Source organism: Heptranchias perlo, chromosome 23, assembly GCF_035084215.1.
Source record: "Heptranchias perlo isolate sHepPer1 chromosome 23, sHepPer1.hap1, whole genome shotgun sequence".
Classification (NCBI taxonomy): domain Eukaryota; kingdom Metazoa; phylum Chordata; class Chondrichthyes; order Hexanchiformes; family Hexanchidae; genus Heptranchias; species Heptranchias perlo.
Window position 1 is genome coordinate 40998563 of NC_090347.1, and position 22984 is coordinate 41021546.

Genomic DNA, 22984 nt, shown 5'->3' on the forward strand with positions numbered 1-22984 from the left:
GACGCAATTATTTAACATGTTCTCCATTTCCTTATTTTCATTTACAATTTCACCATTTTCAGTTTTGAAGGGGCCCACATTGCTCTTCATCATCCTCTTTTTCCTAACAGTTGTAAAAATGTTTTGTATTGATTTTGATATCCCTTAAAAGGTGTCGCTAGGGGAACCCATATGGGTCCTCGCTGTGCCTGCCTTTTTGTGGGATACGTGGAACATTCCTTGTTCCAGTCCTACTCCGGTCCCCTCCCTCACCTCTTTTTTAGGTACATTGATGACTATATTGGTGCTGTTTCCTGCTCTTGCCCCGAACTGGAAAATTTCATCAACCTTGCTTCCAATTTCCACCCTTCCCTCGCCTTCACATGGTCCATCTCTGACTCTTCCCTTCCTCTTCTCTATCTCCATTTCTCGGGATAGGCTGTCAACCAATACCTATAAGCCCACCAACTCCCACAACTACCTCAATTACACTTCTTCCCACCCTGCTTTCTGTAAGGACTCTATTCCCTTCTCCCAGTTTCTCCGTCTCCGTTGTATCTGTTCTGACGATGCCACCTTCCACACCAGTGCTTCCGATATGTCTTCCTTTCTCCTCCACTGTAGTTGACAGGGCAATCGACTGTGCCCGTCCTATTTCCCACATTTCTGCCCTCACCCCTTCCCCTCCCAGGACCATGGTAAGGTCCCCTTGTCCTCACCTTCCACCCCACCAGCCTCCACATTCAACGTATCACCCTCCGCCATTTCCGCCACCTCCAGCGCGATGCCACCAACAAACACATCCTCCCCTCTTCCCCGCCACCTTTCAGCATTCCGAAGACACTGCTCCCTCCGTGACACCCTTGTCCACTCTTCCAACACCCGCTCTCCTCCTCACAGCACCTTCCCATGCAAGCGCAGGAGATACAACACCTGCCCTTTCACCACCTCCCTTCCCACCGTCCGGGGCCTCAAACACTCCTTCCAGGTGTAACAGTAGTTTACTTGTACTTCTTTCAGTTTAGTATACTGTATTCGCTGCTCAAATTGTGGTCTCCTCTACGTTTGGAAAGACCAAATGCAGATTAGGTGATCGCTTTGCTGAACACCTCTACTCAGTCTGCAAGATTCCTGCTGGCTGCTTGCCATTTCAATTCCCCATCCCACTCCCACTCTGACCTCTCTGTCCTCGGCCTCTTGCACTGTTCCAATGAAGCTCAACGGAAGCTCAAGGAACAGCACCTCATCTTTCGATTAGGCACTTTACAACCTCCCGGACTCAACATTGATTTCAATAACTTCAGATCATAACCACTGCTCCCATGTTTTTGGACAGCAGGTGCTGGTAATGGTTCTGATGTTATTTACAGCTACTCTAGACCCATCTTTTGTTTCTTGTCCCATTTCCACCCTCCTTGCCTTGCACCATCATCCCTTGTTATTTGATCATTCCCACCCTCCACCCTATCAGAGACCTTCCCCTTTGTTCTTTCCTTCCTCCCTTCCCCACTTTCCCTGGCTCTGTACTTGCTTAAAAGGTGTTTAATCTTCAACCTCTTCCAGTTCTGACAAAAGGTCTTCGACTTGAAATGTTAACTCTGTTTCTTTCTCCACAGATGCTGCCTCACTTGCTGAGCTTCTCCAGCATTTTCTGTTTTTCGTTCAGATTTCCAGCATCCGCCGCATTTGCTTTTGATGAAGTTTCTTTTCATACTCCCTTTTTGTACCTTTTACTATCTGTTTGTCACCCTTTGCTTCTCTCCGTCGTTATTTTTTTGCATTTTTGTATGCTTTTTCTTTTAGTTTTATGTTGTCCCTTACCCCTTGTCGTCTGTGGCTGTTTTCTTTTGGCAAATAGAGCTCTTGTCCCTTAGGCTTATAAACTGGTTCTGTATCATGTTAAATCCTTTTTTAAACACCTCCCACTGATATTCTGTCGATTTGCCCAGTTTACTGTGGACAGTCTCTGTCTCATCCTGTTGAAGTCGGCGTTACCTAAATTTAGAATCTTAGTAGCTAATACGGGTTTCTCCCTTTCAAATACAACATTGAACTCATCCTATTATGATCGCTATTAGATAAATGTTCATGCACCATTAGGCTGTTAACTAAATCTGGCTCATCACTCATTATTAAATCTAATATGACCTGCCCCCTTGTTGGTTCTAGGACATATTGTTGCAGAAAGCTGTCCTGAACACACTCAAGAAATTCGCTACCTTTCTGACATGAGCTCGTCTGCTTATTCCAATCAATATGAAAGTTAAAATCCCCCATCAAAACCACTCTGCCTTTGCTACATGCTTGTCTAATCTCAGCATTTATACATTCTGCCACTTCACAGCTGCTACCAATGTCTCTAATTGGTAGGCCAGGCATTACTGGGCAGATATCACGGTGATTAGCAGCCCAGGAATTACTGGGCAGATATCACTGTGATCGGTAGACCAGACATTACTGGACAAATATCACTGTGATTGGCAGACTGTGTAATAATGGACAGATATCACTCATTAGCATTGTGGGCAATAATGGATGGCGGACTGGGTGATCTTGGACAGTTGCCTGTGATTGGTATAGTGAACCTTAGATCGAATATTTATGGTTTGACTCAAAAATGATGGAAATGAAGTGGAATGTAATTGAAGGAAGAGTGTTCGGGAAATGGTTTGGTGCAACGCCAAATCTGCAAATTTCTACACCTGCTTTGTGTATCGCCATTTGTTGCTCAAGTATTGCAATTTTGCATAAAAAGTACCATGGGTTATGGGAATGATGGCACCTGAGTGATTGCAAACCATCTGCCCTTGTCCGAGGAACGATTTTTGTCACAGAGCGACACATTGATGGGTAACCAGCACAGAATCGAATATTACTGAGTTCGGTTTAGTTCTACAATTCTGGTTTTAATGCAGCATCAGGATTTAACCCAGTGATGGTGGAGGTGCGTTGACAATGCTTCATCTTTCCTGCAGGGAGAAAGATCTGAATTCAGAGCTGGGGGAGGTTTCGATCCACTTTACGTCCGTTAACGGCCATGAATTCTTCGCTGATGATGCGAGGAGCGAGCGACGTCCTGGAGGAGCTTCAGCTGCTCACGGCTCAGAACCTGGAGAGGCAGGAGGTGAACAAGTACTACGAGGTGATAAGAGAGCTGGGGAAAGGCACCTATGGCAAGGTTGACCTGGTTATCCATAAGGTCAGAGGTATGTAGCAATTGCAGCCGCACTTTTTTTGCTTTGTAGGCAGACACTTGGGACTGCACTGAAACGTCCTCTGAAATGTCCTGGCATCGAGCATGAGTCAAGTTTGGTGCTGGTCCCGCCCACCCATCACCCCTGTCCTCATTGACCTAAAATGCCCCTCCCCTAACGCCACCAATTTAAAGTTCTCATGCTTGTTTTTAAATCCCTTCATGGCCTCATAAGAACATAAGAAATAGGAGCAGGAGTAGGCTATACGGCCCCTCGAGCCTGCTCCGCCATTCAATCAGATCATGGCTGAACTTCGACCTCAACTCCACTTTCTCGCCCGATCCCCATATCCCTTGATTTCCCCCTAGCATCCAAAAATCTATCCATCTCAACCTTGAATATATTCAATGACTCCGCATCCACAGCCCTCGAGGGTAGAGGATTCCAAAGATTCACAACCCTTTGCGTGAAGAAATTCCTCCTCACCTCAGTCTTGAATGGCCGATCCCTTATCCAGCGATTATGCCCCCTAGTTCTAGACTCTCTAGCCAGGGGAAACAATCTCTCGGCATCTACTCTGTCAGGCCCCCTCAGAATCTTGTATGTTTCAATGAGATCACCTCTCATTCTTTTAAACTCCAGAGAGTATAGGCCCATTCTACTCAATCTCTCCTCATAGGACAACCCTCTCACCCCAGGAATTAATCTAGTGAACCTTCATTGTACCGCTTCCAAGGCAAGTATATCCTTCCTTAGATAAGGAGACCAAAACTGTACGCAGTACTCCGGGTGAGGTCTCACTAAAGCCTTGTACAACTGTAGTAAGGCTTCCTTTCTCTTGTACTCCTTGCAATAAAGGCCAACATGCCATTTGCTTTCCTAATTGCCTGCTGTACCTGAATACTAACTTTTTGTATTTCTTGTACGAGGACACCCAAGTCTCTCTGAACACCAACATTTAATAGTTTCTCACCATTTAAAAAATGTTCTGTTTTTCTATTCTTCCTACCAAAGTGAATAACCTCACATTTCCCCGCATTATATTCCATCTGCCACCTTCTTGCCCACTCACTTAATCTGTCTATATCCCTTTGCAGGCTCTTTGTGTCGTCCTCACAGCTTACTTTCCCACCTAGCTTTGTATCGTCAGCAAACTTGGATACATTACACTCAGTCCCTTCATCTGAGTCATTAGTATAGATTGTAATTAGCTGAGGCCCAAGCACCGATCCTTGCAGCATCCCACTAGATTTCCATTATCCTTTGCGTGAAGAAATGCTTCCAGACATCACCTCTGAACGGCCTAGCTCTAAATTAAGTTATGCCCCCTTATTCTGGACTCTCCACCAACAAAAACAACGACAATAACTTGCATTTATATAGCGCCTTCAATGTAGTAAAACGTCCCAAGGTGTTTCACAGGAGCGATTATCAAACAAAATTTGACACCGAGCCACATAAGGAGATATTAGGACAGGTGACCGAAAGCTTGGTCTGCCTGCCAACCTGAGAATGACCCATTTGTCCCTACTCTGTTTTCTATCCATTAACCAATCCTCTATCCAAGCTAACATATTGCCCCCATCCCCATGAGCCCTTATCTTGTGTAACAATCTTTTATGTGGCACCTTATCGAATGCCTTTTGAAAATCCAGTATACCACATCCACTGGTTCCCCTTTATCTACCCTGCTAGTTACATCCTCAAAAAACTCTAATAAATTTGTCCAACATGATTTCCCTTTCATAAAACCATGTTGACTCTGCCTAATCATATTATGATTTTCTAAATGCCCTGTGACCACTTCCTTAATAATGGATCCCAGCATTTTCCTGATGACTGATGTTAGGCTAACTGGCCTGTAGTTCCCTGTTTTCTCTCTCCCTCCCTTCTTGAATAGCGGGGTAACATTTGCTACTTTCCAGTCCACTGGGACCATTCCAGAATCTAGGGAATTTTGGAAGATCATAACCCATGCATCCACTATCTCTGCAGCCACCTCCTTTAGAACCCTCGGATGTAGGCCATCATGTCCAGAGGGTTTGTTGGCTCTTAGTCCCATTAGTTTGTCCAGTGCTTTTTCTCTAGTGATATTAATTGTTTTAAGTTCCTCACTCATTTATCCCTTGGTTCCCCACTATTTCTGGTATGCTTTTTGTGTCTTCTACTGTGAAGACAGATACAAAATATTCGTTTAACGCCGTTTCCTTATTCCCCATTATAATTTCTCCTGTCTCAGCCTCTAAGGGACCAATGTTTACTTTTGCTACTCTCTTCCTGTTTACATACTTGTAGAAGCTCTTACAATCCATGTTTACATTTCTTGCCAGTTTACTTTCATATTCTATTTTCTCCCTTTTTATCAATTTTATCAAGGTCATCCTTTGGTTTCTAAAACTCTCCCAATCCCCAGGTTTATTAGTCATAGAGTCATAGAGTCATACAGCACAGATAGAGGCCCTTCGGCCCATCGTGTCCGCGCCGGCCATCAAGCCCTGTCGACTCAAATCCCATATTCCAGCATTTGGTCCGTAGCCTTGTATGCTATGGCATTTCAAGTGCTCATCCAAATGCTTCTTGAATGGTGAGGGTTCCTGCCTCCACAACCCTTTCAGGCAGTGAGTTCCAGACTCCAACCACCCTCTGGGTGAAAAAGTTCTTTCTCAAATCCCCTCTAAACCTCCCGCCTTTTACCTTGAATCTATGTCCCCTTGTTATAGAACCCTCAACGAAGGGAAAAAGCTCCTTGGTATCCATCCTATCTGTGCCCCTCATAATTTTGTACACCTCAATCATGTCCCCCCTCAGCCTCCTCTGCTCCAAGGAAAACAAACCCAATCTTCCCAGTCTCCCAGTAGCTGAAGCGCTCCAGCCCTGGTAACATCCTGGTGAATCTCCTCTGCACCCTCTCCAAAGCGATCACATCCTTCCTGTAGTGTGGCGACCAGAACTGCACACAGTACTCCAGCTGTGGCCTAACCAGTGTTTTATACAGCTCCATCATAACCTCCTTGCTCTTATATTCTATGCCTCGGCTAATAAAGGCAAGTATCCCATATGCCTTCTTTACCACCTTATCTACCTGTTCCGCCGCCTTCAGGGATCTGTGAACTTGCACACCAAGATCCCTCTGACCCTCTGTCTTGCCTAGGGTCCTCCCATTCATTGTGTATTCCCTTGCATTGTTAGTCCCTCCAAAGTGCATCACCTCGCACTTTTCCGGGTTAAATTCCATTTGCCACTGTTCCGCCCATCTGACCAACCCATCTATATCGTCCTGCAGACTGAGGCTATCCTCCTCGCTATTTACCACCCTACCAATTTTTGTATCATCAGCGAACTTACTGATCATACCTTTTACATTCATATCCAAGTCATTAATGTAGACCACAAACAGCAAGGGACCCAGCACCGATCCCTGTGGTACCCCACTGGCCACAGGCTTCCAGTCACAAAAACAACCTTCGACCATCACCCTCTGCCTTCTGCCACTAAGCCAGTTTTGTATCCAAAGTGCCAAGGCACCCTGGATTCCATGGGCTCGTACCTTCTTGACCAGTCTCCTGTGGGGGACTTTATTGAAGGCCTTACTGAAATCCATGTATACCACATCCACTGCGTTACCTCATCCACACGCCTAGTCACCCCCTCAAAAAATTCAATCAAATTAGTCAGACATGATCTTCCCTTGACAAAGCCATGTTGACTATCCCTGATTAATCCTTGCTTCTCCAAGTGGAGACTAATTTTGTCCTTCAGAATTTTTTCCAATAATTTTCCTACCACTGATATTAGGCTCACTGGCCTGTAGTTCCCCGGTTTTTCCCTACTCCCCTTCTTGAATAATGGTATTACATTAGCGGTTCTCCAGTCCTCTGGCACATCCCCTGTGGCCAGAGAGGTTCTGAATATATGTGTTAGAGCCCCCACAATCTCCTCCTTTGCCTCATACAGTAGCCTGGGATACATTTCGTCCGGGCCTGGGGATTTATCCATTTTTAGGCCTGCTAAAACCGCCAATACCTCCTCCCGCTCGATGTTAATATGTTCGAGTATATCACAGTACCCCTGCTGTATTTCTATGTCTACATCTGCCGGCTCCACACACAGATTGCCATTTTTGTCCCTAATGGGCCTTATTTTTTCCCTAGTCATCCTCTTACCCTTAATATACTTATAAAACATCTTAGGATTTTCCTTTATTTTGCTCGCCAGTGTTATTTCATGGCCCCTCCTTGATCTCCTAATTTCTTTTTTAAGTATCCCCCTGCACTTTTTGTACTCCTCTAGGGCTTCCTCCGTCTTTAGCCTTTTGTATCTGCCAAAAGCCCTCCTTTTTTTCCTAATCCATTCTCGTATATCCCCTGACATCCAAGGTTCCCTGGAGTTCTTGGAACCACCCTTGACCTTTATGGGAACATGTTGCCATTGTATGGTCTCAATCTCCCTTCTGAAAGACTCCCATTGCTCCGATGTGGATTTTCCTACAAGCAGCTGATCCCAGTCCATTTTGGCCAGATCCTGCCTTATCCTATTAAAATCGGCCTTCCCCCAATTTAGAACCTTTATTTCCGGCCCCTCCCTATCCTTTTCCATGACCACCTTAAATCTCACCGAATTATGGTCACTGTCACCAAAGTGCTCACCTACTAGCACTTCTTCCACTTGGCCGGCCACATTCCCTTGAATTAGGTACAGTACCGCCCCCTCTCTTGTAGGACTTTCTACATGCTGGCTCAAAAAGCTCTCCTGGATGCACGTTAAGAATTTTGTACCCTCTAAGCCTTTTACACTCTGAGTATCCCAGTTAATATTGGGGAAGTTATTCTTCTTGGCAACATTATGGCCTCTTCTTTCAATCTAATATTCTCCTTAACTTCTTTAGTTATCCACGCGTGGATCACTTTTCCTGTGGAGTTTTTATTTCTCAATGGAATGTATATTTGTTGAGAATATTGAAATATTTCTTTAAATGTTTGCCATTGCTTTTCAACCGTCAAACCCTTTAATTTAATTTCCCAGTCTTCCTTTGACACCTCGCTCCTCATACCTATGTAATTTGCTTTATTTAAGTTTAAGACTCTAGGTTCTGACTTAAGTACATTACTTTCAAACAGAATTGTGAAATTCCATCATATTGTGATCACTCTTCCCAAGAGGTTCTTTTACTGTGTGATTACTAATTAACCCTATCTCATTACATAATACAAGATCTAAAATAGCCTGATCCCTGGTTGGTTCCATGATGTATTGATCTAGGAAACCGTCTCGAATACATTCCATGAACTTGTCCTCCAAACTACCTTTGCCAATTTGATTTGCCCAGTCGAAATGGAGATTAAAGTCCCCCATGATGACTGCATTTCCTTTGTTACAAGCTCCCATTATTTCATGATTAATACTCTGTCTAACAGTATTGCTACTATTAGGGGGCCTGTAAACTACTTCCACCAGTGTTTTCTGCCCCTTGTTATTTATTATTTCCACCCATATTGATTCTACTTCCTGATCTTCTGAGCCAAGATCCTTTCTCACCACTGTCCTTATGTCATCCTTTATTATTAGAGCCACACCCCCTCCTTTTCCATTCTGCCTGTCTTTTCTAAACGTCATGTACCCTGGAATATTTAGTTCCTAACCTCGGTCATTTTGCAACCATGTCTCTGTAATGGCTATTAGATCAAACCCATTTAATTCTATTTGTGCAACTAATTCATCTATCTTGTTACGAATGCTCCGTGTCTTCAGATAAAGAGCCTACAATTTTGACTTTTTACCATTTTTTTCCTGCTTTGACCTTGTTGTTGCACTATTATTGGTAAACTCTGTCCCTTCCTGCCACACTCTGCTCATCTTTACCCAAATCACTGCACTGCTGTATTATCTTAACTTTTCTCATTAGATTTCTAAGTTTCCCCCCCCCACTTTTTAGTTTAAAGTCCTATCTACAGCCCTAGTTATTCGATTTGCCAGGACCCAGTCCCAGCCCGGTTTAAGTGGAGCCCATCCCAGTGGACCAGCTTCCTCTTTCCCCAGTACTGATGCCAGTGCCCCATGAATCGAAACCCCTGTCTCCCACACCACTCTTTGAGCCACGCATTTAACTCCCTGATCTGTTTGTTCCTGTGCCAATTTGCACATGGCTCAGGTAGTAATCCAGAAATTATTAACTTTTGAGGTTCTGCTTATTAATTTAGACCCTGGCTCCTCAAACTGTCTCAGCAGATCCTCCCCTCATGCTCCAAATTCTTTTCCAGCCGCATCTCTTTCTGTCCCTGTAACCTCCCCTTAGCTCCATAACCCTCCGAGAGCCATGCGTTTCTTCCACTCTGGCCGTTTGTGCATCCCCCTCTCATCTTGCCCACCATTGGTGCTGTGCGTGCAGCTATCTAAGCCCCACTCTATAGAATTCCCACCCTAAACCCCTTTGCATCTCCTCCTTTTAAGGCCTTCCTTAAAACCCACCATTTTGGCCAAGCTTTTGATCACTCCTCCTAATATCTCCTTCTTTGGCTTGGTGTCCATTTTTGTCTGATTACGCTTCTGTGAGGCGCCTGGAGATGTTTTTGGGGATTTAAAATGTTATATAAATATAAGTTGTTGTTGGTTATTGTTTGTTCAGTTGCAATACAAAGCTCCCTCTACAAGACACTGGCTTTGCGACTCAATTAAATATTGGAGTACTTCAGGCTAGGTGTAGCGCAGGTGTATTACACAAAAAAGCTCTCTTTGTTTCCTTGGCAACATGCAGTGTCTCCGCCTAAAGCTCAGTGACACGCCCAACTACCAAAGTGACATTCACGTTATCCTTGCAGCTGCTTTGATTCAGATTATTGAATTAATGTACAGTAGTGCTGAACTTCAGACTCATTTTATGCTGTTAACATCAGCTCGACATTGAAGTGTTGGCAGCTTGAATAGCCATTAGAGAGAAGACCTTCATTCTAACCCCTACCCCTCCAGTTTGGCCTAGACTGGATACACAATTCCATGAGGTGACTAGACAGTGATCTAACACATTGTACCACCCAGACTCCTTCAATAAGTTACCTCTGTCTAGACTAGATCAGGACCTATGACCCGGAGATGGTTACAGACAGAAAAAAAACTCCAGACAATACTGGAAATACAGAACAGGTCTATCAGCGTCTGAAAAGAGAAAAGAAAGGTTGGCATTTTGGATAGCAACCCTTCATCAGAAGTTTGCAATATGGAGGCCGATTTTACAGAATTGTCCTGCTGAGCCTCACCCATTGGGAGCACGGACCGGGAAAACATGGTCACGCGATCCGCGATTTTCTAACCATTAAAACAAATGGTTGGAAAATAGTGGACAACGCATGTGCAATTTGTAGAATTGCCCCACGGTGGGCGAGGCTCTGTGCCGGGATTGTCCCTTCGTTAAACTGTCATGTGGTGGCAGATTGGCTAACTCTCGTCTCAGAATCCAAAGGGCGTACATTCAAGTCTCTCTGTGGGACTTGTTCCTGAAATCGAAGCTGACATTTCACTGCAGTACTAAAGGAAGAAAGACTTGCATTTATATAGCACCTTCCATGACTTCATTACGTCCCAAAACGCTTTACAGCCAATGAAGTACTTTTGAAGTGTCGTCACATTTGTAATGTAGGAAACACGTCAGTCAATCTGCGCACAGGAAGGTCCCACAAACAGCAATGAGATAATGACCAGATCACCTGTTTTAGTGATGTTGGTTGAGGGATGAACATTGGCCAGGACATCGGGGAGAACTCCCCTGCTCTTGTTTTAAATAAGGATCTTTTGCATCCACCTGAGAGGGCAGATGGGGCCTCGGTTTGACATCTCATCCGAAAGTCGTCACCTCCCACAGTAAAGCACTCCTTCAGTACTGCACTGGAGTGTCAGCCTAGATTTTATGCTCAAGTCTCTGGCGTGGGGATTAAATGCACAACCTTCTGACTCAGAGGTGAGAGTGCTACCCACTGAGCCATGGCTGGCACCTCCCGAGGGAGCACTGCACTGACAGAGGTGCTGTCCCTCTGGTGAGATGTTAGTCCGAGGCCCTGCCTATTTGAGCTACCCGTACTACTTCTCTTCCAGCACTGGTGAGGCTGCTGGGCTTCGGCAGGCCTGGTTGTTCAGAGGTTGAAACAAGAGCTATACCTCTACCCTCCTACTTCAGGTGAAACACCTTATTGGTCTAGGTAGTTCCTAAATATCCCACATTACGAACTAAAGAACATCAGGGAATTCTCCTGTGTCCTGGGCAACATTTCTTCCTCAACCAACCCAAAAAAAAAACCCAGATTAATTGGCGATTCATCTCATTGCTGTTTATGGAATCTTGCTGTGCACAACATGGGTGCTGTATTTGCCTGTATAACAACAGTCACTATACGTGAAAGTATTTATATCATGTGAGGCACTCTTGACACACAATAAGAAACTATATAAAAGTAAAGCCTTTCTCTTCCCACGGCATTATTCGAAGACAAGCAGGGGAGTTCTCCCCAGTGTCCTGGCCAATATTTATCCCTCAACCAACATCACTAAAAACAGATTATCTGGTCATTATCATATTGCTGTTTGTGGGATCTTGCTGAGCGCAAATTGGCTGCCGTGTTTCCTACATTACAACAGTGACCACACTTCAAAAGTACTTTGTTGGCTGTAAAGCACTTTAAGACGTTCTGTGGTCATGAAGGGCTCTATTAGTCTTTCTTTTATACCTGTGGTGCATTTCCAGTATTCTCTCTCTCTCTCTCTCTCCTTTTTTGCTGATAAGAAGTTTATTTAGAGGGGAGTACTTTGTGGTTTTATCCTAGGTATGCCCTTCTCCGGGTGTGGCACTCTAATTATCGGCCCTGTTCTGTACGAGCACGAACTAAATGGAGATGACACAACGTGTTTTAACACTGTCGACAGTTTTGGAATTAGAAACCTGTTAAGGGGCCACACCTTAGGCGGAGAGAGGTCCAGCTATTTTGGGCAATGAGCTGTTCAGTAGGAATTTAATTAATGAGTTTTATATAGGGATCTGACAATAGATTTGATTCCTCGGACCTGCCCTGTTTGCGTGCATTCCCACATACGACTACACCTCTCTGTGCGAGTGTGTCTGAACTTGTATGTGTGCATTTGTTTCTGCTAAGCTGCCTGCATGTCATACTTAAAGCCAGTGAAGAATGCGCTCAGGTGGAGAGTCTATCTGCCTGATACGAACAAGACTTGCATTTGTACAGCGCTTTTCATGACCACAGGACGTCCCAAAGCACTTTACCGCCAATGAAGTACTTTTTGAAGTGTAGTCACTGTTGTAATGTAGGAAACGTGGCAGCCAATTTGCACACAGCAAGGTCCCACAAACAGCAATGAGATAATGACAGATAATCTTCTTCAAAATAGTACCATGGGATCTTTTACGTCCACCTGCCAGGCATTGGTTTAACAACTCATCTGAAAGACGGTGCAGCACTCCCTCAGTACTGCACTGGAATGTCAACCTGGATTTTGTGCTGAAGTCTCTGGAGTGGGACTTGAACCCTCAACCTTCTGATTCAGAGGCAAGCGGGCAAGCACTGATGACACTAGCACGTTCTCTCCCTGCAGATACATACTCCATTTGACTAAGCCCAGAGAACCTTAGATGCAGATTGGCAGTGCCAAGGCTTTGCAGTCCCCAAGTGGGCACAGAGACACTGCTGGTGTTTAACAATCTAATACCATATATAGTTAAACTATATACTATATACCATATACTGGGTATGGTAGTATAGTTGTTATGTTACTGGACTCGTAATCCAGAGGCCTCATAGTAATGACCCATGAGATGATATCTAACTAGTGATGCCCAGTTAACCCATCTATTGATAGCCAGTGATGCCCAATTTGCCCATGCAGCGATATCTGTCTATTGAGCCCTCGACTAATCAAGATTTCGTGAGTTCAAAGCCCACCCTTCTCAAGTTTGAGAATTTGAATTAAGATTTTAAAAAACAATCTGGAAATAAAAAGTTAGTGTCAGTAAAAGTGACCACGAAGCTGTCGGATTGTCGTTAAAAACCCAACTGTGTCCCTAATGTTCTATAAGTCTGGCCTACACATGACTCTAGACCCACGCCAATGTGGTTGACTCTGAACAGCCCTCTGAGGTTGCCTAGCAAGCCATTTAGTTGTATCAAACCACTACCAGCGGTTCAAGTAGGCCCACCACCACCTTCTCAGGGCAACTAGGGATGGGCAATAAATGCCAGCCACGCCAGTGACTCACACCCTGAGAATGAATATAAAATAAAACTAGCATCAGGAAGATTCCCAGAGATTTGCTGAGGGACAACACCGGATATCCAGAATGGGCCAAATTCCTGCACCATACAATGGGAAAGTGGATTAGCCTACTCCCAAATCGCACGGCACTGTCAAAGATTCATTCAGTTCAGGCAGATCCCATTGTAGAACAAGAGATTTAGTCACTGTGCACAAATTTGACAGTAACATCCACCAGAATGACTCAAGGGTGATGATAATTAATTTCACATCAAAAAATGACAGGAAGGCTGAGCCCTTGTAGGGTCGTAGACACTTTCAACAAATGAGGAAAGAAGGAACAAAAAAGTGAACACCAAACGTTTTTCTATCTGTAAATCCAGTTTTGCTTCTTTGAGTTCACACCAAGACGTTCTATGCCGTGTGTTCCTGTACGCCCGACTATCTACATTCCTGATCACTGGGCTCGAAATAGGGACTTCAACTCTGGTTGGATATATTCCTTGAGAATTCATCACAAGACCTCCCGTCACCAACTGCCCCGCCCGGTCAAACAGCCTTTTCTTCCATCTCCAATATTTTTATAATTAATAAAAATAAGGGTTCAATGCATAATGCCCCTACGATTTTTCTCCCGGGATTGCTCACAGCAGTTTCCTGGAGATTAATCTTTGATTCCTGGAGGCTCCAGGACAATCCTGAAGGGTTGGTGGTGCTAACTTGACAGGCGGCCCTGAAACTACCCACTATACCAGGTTCGATAGCCTCGTTCCCTCTCAATTAATGAAACGTTTCAAAGATATTCAAACCTCCGTACAGTGGGCTGAGTTTGTGACTGGTGCTGTTCCAGGCCCGGACCATGTCAAAATCTTCAGGTCTTAAGACATGGGCCCTTCAAACTGTTGTAACTCTGCAATCCCAGGTTGCACACATCAGAGGTCCTATTTAGACAGTGAGCTCCCTCAAATGGCAGGAAGAGGTACTACAGCATTTCTGTTCATTCTGCTGGTCCAATGATGCACACTTGATACTTTCCGCAGGTATTGAAACTCCTCATCACAGAGTAGAGAACTCAGTTCAGACCTCAGCTCTGGTGGGACTCATTCTGGAGACAAAATTCATAGTTTATCTGCACCTCTCTCGCTGCCTTTAATACCCTTCTTAAAACCTCATCCTTGTGTTCAAATCCCTCCATGGCCTTGCCCTTCCCTATCTCTGTAACCACCTCCAGCCCTATAACCCTCTGAGAACTCTGTGTTCCTCCAATTCTGGTCTCTTGTGCATCCCCCACTTCCTTCGTCCCACCATTGGCGGTCGTGCCTTCAGCTGCCTAGGCCCTAAGCTTTGGAATTCCCTCCCTAAACCTCTCCGCCTCTCTCTCCTCCTTTAAGACGCTCTTTAAAACTTACCTCTTTGACCAAGCTTTTGGTCACCTGTCCTAATGTCGTCTTATTTGGTTCAGTGTCAATTTTTGTCTGATTATGCCCCTGTGAAGCGCCTTGGGACACTTCACTATGTTAAAGGCGCTATACAAATGCAAGTTGCTGTTATTTGTGGTGATATTAATGTTAAACCTCTGCTGAAATGACTGTCTCGTGTTCAGAAGCCCAATCAAAATATTAATAGCTGCACAGACGGAGAATTAGATTGACTTTGCGGATGGCTCAGGCCCTAAGTCAATGAGTATCTGAGCCATGCAGATCAGAAATGTCCCAGATTTCTACTAAGTTACCTGATCTCAGTCAGTTGGTAGGAGTATGACAGTTGGCTTTGGAGAACCCGAGTTGCGGAGGGAGGATTGGATCATCTCCTGGTTGCTATCTATTGACCCATGTTGGATCAGGTGAGGACAGGGCTGAGTTTGGCTGTGACGTCTACCAGTTTGTGATTGTCCTGCTTACACTCGCTGCCTCGGGTCACTCTGTTGGACGCTCGACCAAGGTACCAGAGGATGAGTGGCATCCTGATCCCAGCAAGGAGGCAATTCCTTGAGGAGAGGAGACATACTGGTGCGATTGGACTGTCCCGTAATCTATTGCACTGCTAGTTTCTGCTCTCAGCCGTGGGAAATGGTGAGCAGGGTTGAGCAGCGTCCACAGAGGGAGGGAGGTAATTAGAGGGAGACTCAACTGGGCTTTTATCATGCATCTCCTCACCAATAGTTCCAGGATGGCACAGGAAGAGTGGCCTCTTAAACAGGCTACCCGCCCATAAAGAAATGGGACTGATTAGGCGATGGTACAGCTTTAAGAACTGTTGTCTTGTTTTCTTGCTTCTGATCTATCTGTTCCCCTCAGAGGGAGGGGGGGTTGTTGTTGCTTCACGCAGCTACCTTCAGCAGGGAAGGAGAGTATGAGGGCGGTTGGGAGAGCAGACAATCAGCAGACGTTAACAGCATCCAACTCTGTGCTCTGCCACGGTCGCTGGAGGACGAGATGTGGAATTATCACTGGGGTGGAGTTCAGCACTATCATCGGGCATTTGGCTACCAGTTGGGTCAAGCAGGCGTAATCTGATTGTTATACTAATTTTTATGGCCGAGTATGATATGGATTTGGGATTCAGTCTCCATTAAGGTAATGATGGGGCAAATTGATGGACAAATGATAGCATGTTCATGTTTCGGCTTGGAGCACCTGGGTGTCTTGCCACAGAAAGGTGAGATGTGGTTTCCACCTACAATCTGTGGCACACGGAATCTCCAATCTCAGCCAGACCGCTGTTGGGATTCACCAAGCGGAAGCTGAGCCATTCCCCAGAATGAAGAAGGGAAAATCTGAGGGAGAAAAGCCATGATAGGGCCCTCTTGCACATCTTCTAGCATTCAGTTTCGAAGCAGGCCCCCAAGGTTGCTTGTGCACCCTTCCATCTGCAGACAGTGCCTTGCAGGGAGGACAAGGGAAGAGGAGAAAAACATCTCAGTGTCAACTCCAAACATAACCTGAGAGTATACTGAGGGATGATTGGGGCTGCATCAAGCTCTAGATGTGCCGCACGTCCAACCATCCCGTAGAATGCTGACATCCTAACTGAACATTATAGGGCTAAGTTATTGCCAACAGAGGTCCTTAGGACCTGTTTAGTAATTACTGTTTACTAGTCCATCTGCTGTGGTGCTGCATAAGGAAGTCAAGATCACGTAGTCTTCAGATGAAAGAAGGGTTAAAGGGCAGTGCAATAATTGGATCAGGGTTCTCTGGTATAAGATTTTTAATAAGATATTTTTATATAATACTTTTATAATATTTAACTTGTGGCAATTTGGGAACCAAAGAGGTAAAGTTGGTTGGAGCGTAGGAGTTTCTCTGCAGTACAGACTGAGCAGCTGGGAGATGCAATAATGAGGTGCGAGAGCATCACTGCTGGTGGGAGGGTATAATTACAGCCTGATAAGTTTACGTAGGAAATTTCCATTAGAAATAGGGACATAGGAATTTATAATGAAAAAGGTTGACACAAAAGTGTGACAAAAACATCAGCAGAAAGTAAGGTTTTGTACACAGGAAGTGATCACAGACATAAGATTTTTAATGTATTATATGTCCCTAATGTATTAATGTACCTCATTACATCCTTGGTCCAAACATGGACAAAAGAGCTGAATTCCAGAGGTGAGGTGAGAGTGACTGCCCTTGACATCAAGGCAGCATTTGACCAAGTGTGGCACCAAGGAGCCCTAGTAAAATTGAAGTCAATGGGAATCAGGGGGAAAACTCTCCAGTGGCTGGAGTCATACCGAGCACAAAGGAAGATGGTAGTGGTTGTTAGAGGCCAATCATCTCAGCCCCAGGACATTGCTGCAGGAGTTCCTCAGGGCAGTGTCCTAGGCCCAACCATCTTCAGCTGCTTCATCAATGACCTTCCCTCCATCATAAGGTCAGAAATAGGGATGTTCGCTGATGATTGCACAGTGTTCAGTTCAATTCGCAACCCCTCAGATAATGAAGCAGTCCGTGCCTGCATGCAGCAAGACCTGGACAACATCCAGGCTTGGGCTGATAAGTGGCAAGTAACATTCGCGCCAGACAAGTGCCAGGCAATGACCATCTCCAACAAGAGAGAATCTAACCACTTCCCCATGACATTCAACGGCGTTACCATCGCCAAATCCCCCACCATCAACATCCTGGGGGTCACCATTGACCAGAAACTTAACTGGACCAGCCACATAAATACTGTGGCTACAAGAGCAGGTCAGAGGCTGGGTATTCTGTGGCGAGTGGCTCACCTTCTGACTTCCCAAAGCCTTTCCACCATCTACAAGGCACAAGTCAGGAGTGTGACGGAATACTCTCCACTTGCCTGGATGAGTGCAGCTCCAACAACACTTAAGAAGCGCGACACCATCCAGGACAAAGCAGCCCACTTGATTGGCACCCCATCCACCACCCTAAACATTCACTCCCTTCACCACCGGCGCACAGTGGCTGCAGTGTGTACCATCCACAGGATGCACTGCAGCAACTCGCCAAGGCTTCTTCGACAGCACCTTCCAAACCCACGACCTCTGCCACCTGGAAGGACAAGGGCGGCAGGCACATGGGAACAACACCACCTGCACATTCCCCTCCAAGTCACACACCACCTTGACTTGGAAATATATCGCCGTTCCTTCATCGTCGCTGGGTCAAAATCCTGGAACTCCCTTCCTACCAGCACTGTGGGAGAACCTTCACCACACGGACTGCAGCAGTTCAAGAAGGCGTCTCACCACCACCTTCTCAAGGGAAATTAGGGATGGGCAATAAATGCTGGCCTTTCCAGCGATGCCCACGTCCCATGAACGAATAAAAAATAATAGAGCAGAATAAATTTTCAAAACACGATAAGGATCTTTTGGAGGTGAAGTCTCTTTTCTACATTGACTCCATTGGATCCAATTTTGGACACTGGAATAGCTGAGTTGATAGTCTGAATGGACTCTGGTGGGATCATTTCTTGGCAGGAGCCTCACGTCGGGAAATTGCAGGTCGCACAGACACAGAAAAGTGGCCCTCTTCAGCATTAGGACCGCACTTGGAGTTGGCTTGAAGTGTTGCGAGCCAATCCCCTTGTCAGGATAACCACAGAAAAACTGTCATGTGGTCTGATTAATCACAATTATTTCATTATACTTAAGTTTGAAGATGTGTTATGCTATCTGATTAATCTGCCCACGGGACAACAGTCAGTCATCGCGTTTCAAATGAATTCATTGTGTGTGAAGCATTTTTGAGACATTTCTGAGAGATGTGATAAGGCATTGTCCTTTCTTTCATACTGAAAATACAGGACGGGGCTGTTAGGAAAACCCACAGTCTGGATACTCGACGGATGTCATGCAGCATGTATTGATCTATGGTTAATAGGAGCCTGCTTGGCTTTGAGAACCAGCACAGTGCTGCAGGAGTACTAGAAACTCCAATAAGAGACAAAGTTCCTGATTATACTCTGTGTATAATAGTGCAGACGTCATTCTGTTGGAGTGGGCACACAGTCCTTTGTAAGTAATTAATACTTGCATTTATACAGTGCTTTTTATGTCAAAAAATAGACAATGAATTCCTTTTTTAAGGGCAATGACTGTTGCTATGGAGGCAACATGATATACCCACATCCTGTTTAAAATTCTGCCGCCTGCTACAAATACCCCAAGAAAGCTTGTGGCCCCTTCAGGGGTGGGAGTGTTTCTGGTGGCTGTTCAGTGTGTTGCACACTCCCCACAACTTATTTCTCTTCCTAATCTGATTTGAGATGCAAAGTTCATCACTTTGATTACTCCTCCACAGACTTTGCTAACTCTCTCACATACTCAACATCTGGGCCTTGATTTCCCCCACCCTCCCCCACACAAATCAATTCATTGCCAACGGTGCAAAAAAAGTCTCTTGGATCCAAAAAAGTTTAAATTGAGGCCCTAGGTTTCTTGGGCTGAATGGCAGGTAAACGGTGGGTCAGTGAATTAAATTGTCCATCTCTTTCTTTTCTCACTCCAGGTACCAAAATGGCCTTGAAGTTCCTGAGGAAGAAGACCACCAAACTGAAGAGCTTCCTCAGAGAGTACAGCATCTCCCTCTATCTGTCAGCTTCCCCCTTCATCATTGACATGTTTGGGATAGCCTTTGAAACCGATGAGTATTATGTATTTGCCCAGGAATATGCAACTGCAGGGGACCTGTTTGACATCATTCCTCCCCAGGTACACCACCACCTTCATCAGCTATCAGACACCTTCTCCTCTGTAGCTCCCTTTACTTCTTTTGGCCATTTTCTGCTATCCAAGACACAATCATTTATAAACGCGTGGTTAAAAATAAGTGAACAAGGGTTTTCTTTAAATTAAGGTAAAATGGAGAATCATTGTTCTTAGCTTGAAATCAGTTATCTCGTTATGCTTAAGTTTGAAGATGTTTACTGCTATCACCAGGTCTTAAGTCATCCATCCCAATAGACCTGAGTCTGAAGTCCTCTATCCCACTGTTCCTGGATTGCAGGCCTTCCAAGCCATTATCTCTATTTGCAGTGCTCCACCTCCTTATTCTTGGGTTTATGGTTCTCCAATCAAACATCCTGGCATTGGGAATTATACATTCCATCATCCTTAATTTGAAGTCTCCAACCCACTATACCTAGTTTGGAAATCTTCCATCCCAACAACATTAGGTTTCAAGACCTCCTTCCCATTACCCTTGGGTTCAAGGACCTCCACCTCATTATCCCTGGGTTCAAGGACCTCCAACTCATTATCCCTGGGTTCAGGAATCTCCATCTCACTATCCCTGGGTTCAAGGACCTCCATCTCACTATCCCTGGGTTCAAGGACCTCCATCTCACTATCCCTGGATTCAAGGACCTCCATCTCACTATCCCTGGATTCAAGGACCTCCATCTCACTATCCCTGGATTCAAGGACCTCTATCTCACTATCCCTGGGTTCAAGAATCTCCATCACACTACCCCTGGATTCAAGGACCTCCATCTCATTATCCCTTGGTACATGGACCTCCATTTCACTATCCCTGGGTTCATGGACCTCCATTTCACTATCCCTGGGTTCATGGACCTCCATTTCACTATCCCTGGGTTCGAGGACCTCCATTTCACTATCCATGGGTTCATGGACCTCCATTTCACTATCCCTGGGTTCGAGGACCGCCATTTCCCTATCCCTGGGTTCATGGACCTCCATTTCACTATCCCTGGGTTCATGGACCTCCATTTCACTATCCCTGGGTTCATGGACCTCCATTTCACTATCCCTGGGTTCATGGACCTCCATTTCCCTATCCCTGGGTTCGAGGACCTCCATCTCACTACCCCTGGGTTCGAGGATCTCCATCTCACTACCCCTGGATTCAAGGACCTCCATCTCACTCCACCTGGGTTCGAGGACCTCCATCTCACTGCCCCTGGGTTCAAGGACCTCCAACTCACTATACCTGGGTCCAAGGACCTCCATCTCACTACCCCTGAGTTGGAGGACCTCCATCTCACTACCCCTGGGTTCGAGGACCTCCATCTCACTACCCCTGGGTTGGAGGACCTCCATCTCATTATCCTTGGGCTTGGGGTCTTCCATTCCTTTGCTTTAGGTTTGAGGTCCTACATCCCAATGTTCCTGCATCTAAAGTCACACTTGTTTCATTGTTTTCTCAAAGGTTGGTCTTCCTGAACAGATTGCCAAGCGCTGTGTGCACCAGGTCGCCTTAGCTCTGGACTATCTTCACAGCAGGAAGCTGGTACACCGTGACATCAAACCAGAGAACATCCTCATCTTTGACAAGGAGTGCCGCAAGGTTAAACTGTCTGATTTTGGGATGACTCGTCGGGCTGGCACTCCTGTCAAACGAGTGAGTGGTACCATCCCTTACACTGCCCCAGAGCTCTGTGATGCCTCCAAACATGAGGGCTTCTCAGTGGATTATAACATTGATGTCTGGGCTTTTGGGGTGCTACTCTTCTGCATGCTCACAGGAAACTTCCCCTGGGAGAAAGCCCTACTTTCGGACTCTTTCTATGACGAGTTTGTGAGATGGCAGAAGCGCAGAGGATCCAGCGTGCCATCGCAATGGAGGCGGTTCACCGACGATGCTCTCCGCATGTTCCGGAAGCTTCTGCCCGTCGAGCCAGAGAGGAGATGCTCTGTCAAGGAGATCTTCAGATACCTGAGTTATCGGTGGATGCTTGACTCAGATTGTAGCAATAGCATTGCTGATGTGAGCTCTTCCTCTGAAGAAGACCTGGTGGCCAGGATGAAGCAACAGAGTTTGTCCCCTGTGTGCACCGTTGCCAAGAGCACCATTTCCGTGGAAACATCGTCCTCACGCTTCTCCTCCATGACAACATCTAGCTCCCTCTCGTCTAACAGCAGCTACGAGCGAGCAGCGAGGGAGAGCAGCAACACCAGGATTCTGGCTGCCACACCTATTGAGATCTGCGTCTAGATCACACTCTACCGTGTCCAAGATGTGGGCGGCTTTAAATTTGATCGGAAATGTGTTTTAAAGAGTAACAAACTTATTATTACTGAAGGAAAGGATTATTTATTGCTTCGGGAGTCGATGTGAGCCAACCAACTGCGGCTCGGACTCAGACTTCCAGGTGGGTTTGTGTCTGACACGGCTCTTAGAAGCCTTTATCCTAAGCTGATTCTTCCCAGTTGTGACTGTGTTGCTTTGTGTCTTCGGGTCAGTCGAGGTGAGAGATGTGAAGCATAGCACTTGGCCCAATCCTAACACTTTTAAAGCAACATGCTCGATTCGTGTTGACGCGATGGGTGACATCAGGAGAGGAAGCAGCACGATGGTGCGAAGAGCCAGGTGCAACCGTAGCAGGGACCTCGACCGTCTGGGATCGGTTCCCACGCAAGGATCCTTTTTTATTTAATGTACGATAAGAGAGAAAGACAAGGGTATCGCCCAATGACCAGCTGGCAGCTGCTACTGATCAAACGACTTTCTTCCTAAGGGCTGGGTAGTGTTCACCAGGAGGAGTGATCACTCGGCACAAGTGTTCACTATTTACACTAGCCTTTCACTCATATGACTGTGACTTCCCATATCGGATCATGCTAATTTATTCTTTCCGATTTTTAAAATTTCAGTGTTAACTTTTTTTTGCATTTGGTGACCATCGCCCTCTACCCTCTCCCGTCCCCCCAACCCCAGCACTACCACCATTTTAAGCTGCTAGGTTCGTACCATCTCATTTAATAACCAGTAATAGACTGACTTTACAACACTATGACGTTAATATTTATTGGAAAAAAAACAAATAAAATTTGAGATAATTGCAAGAATTAGAGAAGTCAAGAAATCAATTGGCTCAGTGTAACAGGCAAAGGGACGTCCTCTTGTGACAATTTAAAAATAATAATTATTAGTGAGGCCTGAAAGGGTCCAAAGCATTTCCCACTCTCCCCGACCCCATTCGTCCCAGCATGGACCAGTTGGGTCGAATGGCCTGTTTCTGTGCTGTACATTCTATGACTCTCTTTTGTCTCACTGTGTGCTTGAGAAGGTTCATTTCTACATCACCTCTCCTTCTGTGTCCCACTGTGACCGTAACAGTGAGACCTGAACAGG

At 45.5% G+C, this 22984-nt stretch overlaps 1 protein-coding gene across 1 annotated transcript; it reads left to right on the forward strand.

Annotated features, from left to right (window-relative positions):
* The first annotated feature begins 3016 nt into the window (after nt 1–3016).
* Nucleotides 3017–21958, forward strand: LOC137341416 (serine/threonine-protein kinase SBK1-like). The gene is made up of 3 exons (XM_068004528.1): nt 3017–3185; nt 19397–19599; nt 21059–21958. Exons 1-3 carry the CDS (start codon nt 3017–3019, stop codon nt 21842–21844), a joined length of 1158 nt encoding a protein of 385 aa, XP_067860629.1. The 3' UTR covers nt 21845–21958.
* The last annotated feature ends 1026 nt before the right edge of the window (nt 21959–22984 follow it).

Coding starts and splice junctions, on each gene's coding strand:
- LOC137341416 (XM_068004528.1), top strand. CDS start 3,017: ATGAATTCTTCGCTGATGATGCGAGGAGCGAGCGACGTCCTGGAGGAG. Junction 3,186..19,396: donor GGTTATCCATAAGGTCAGAG/GTATGTAGCAAT, acceptor TTCTCACTCCAG/GTACCAAAATGGCCTTGAAG. Junction 19,600..21,058: donor TTGACATCATTCCTCCCCAG/GTACACCACCAC, acceptor GTTTTCTCAAAG/GTTGGTCTTCCTGAACAGAT.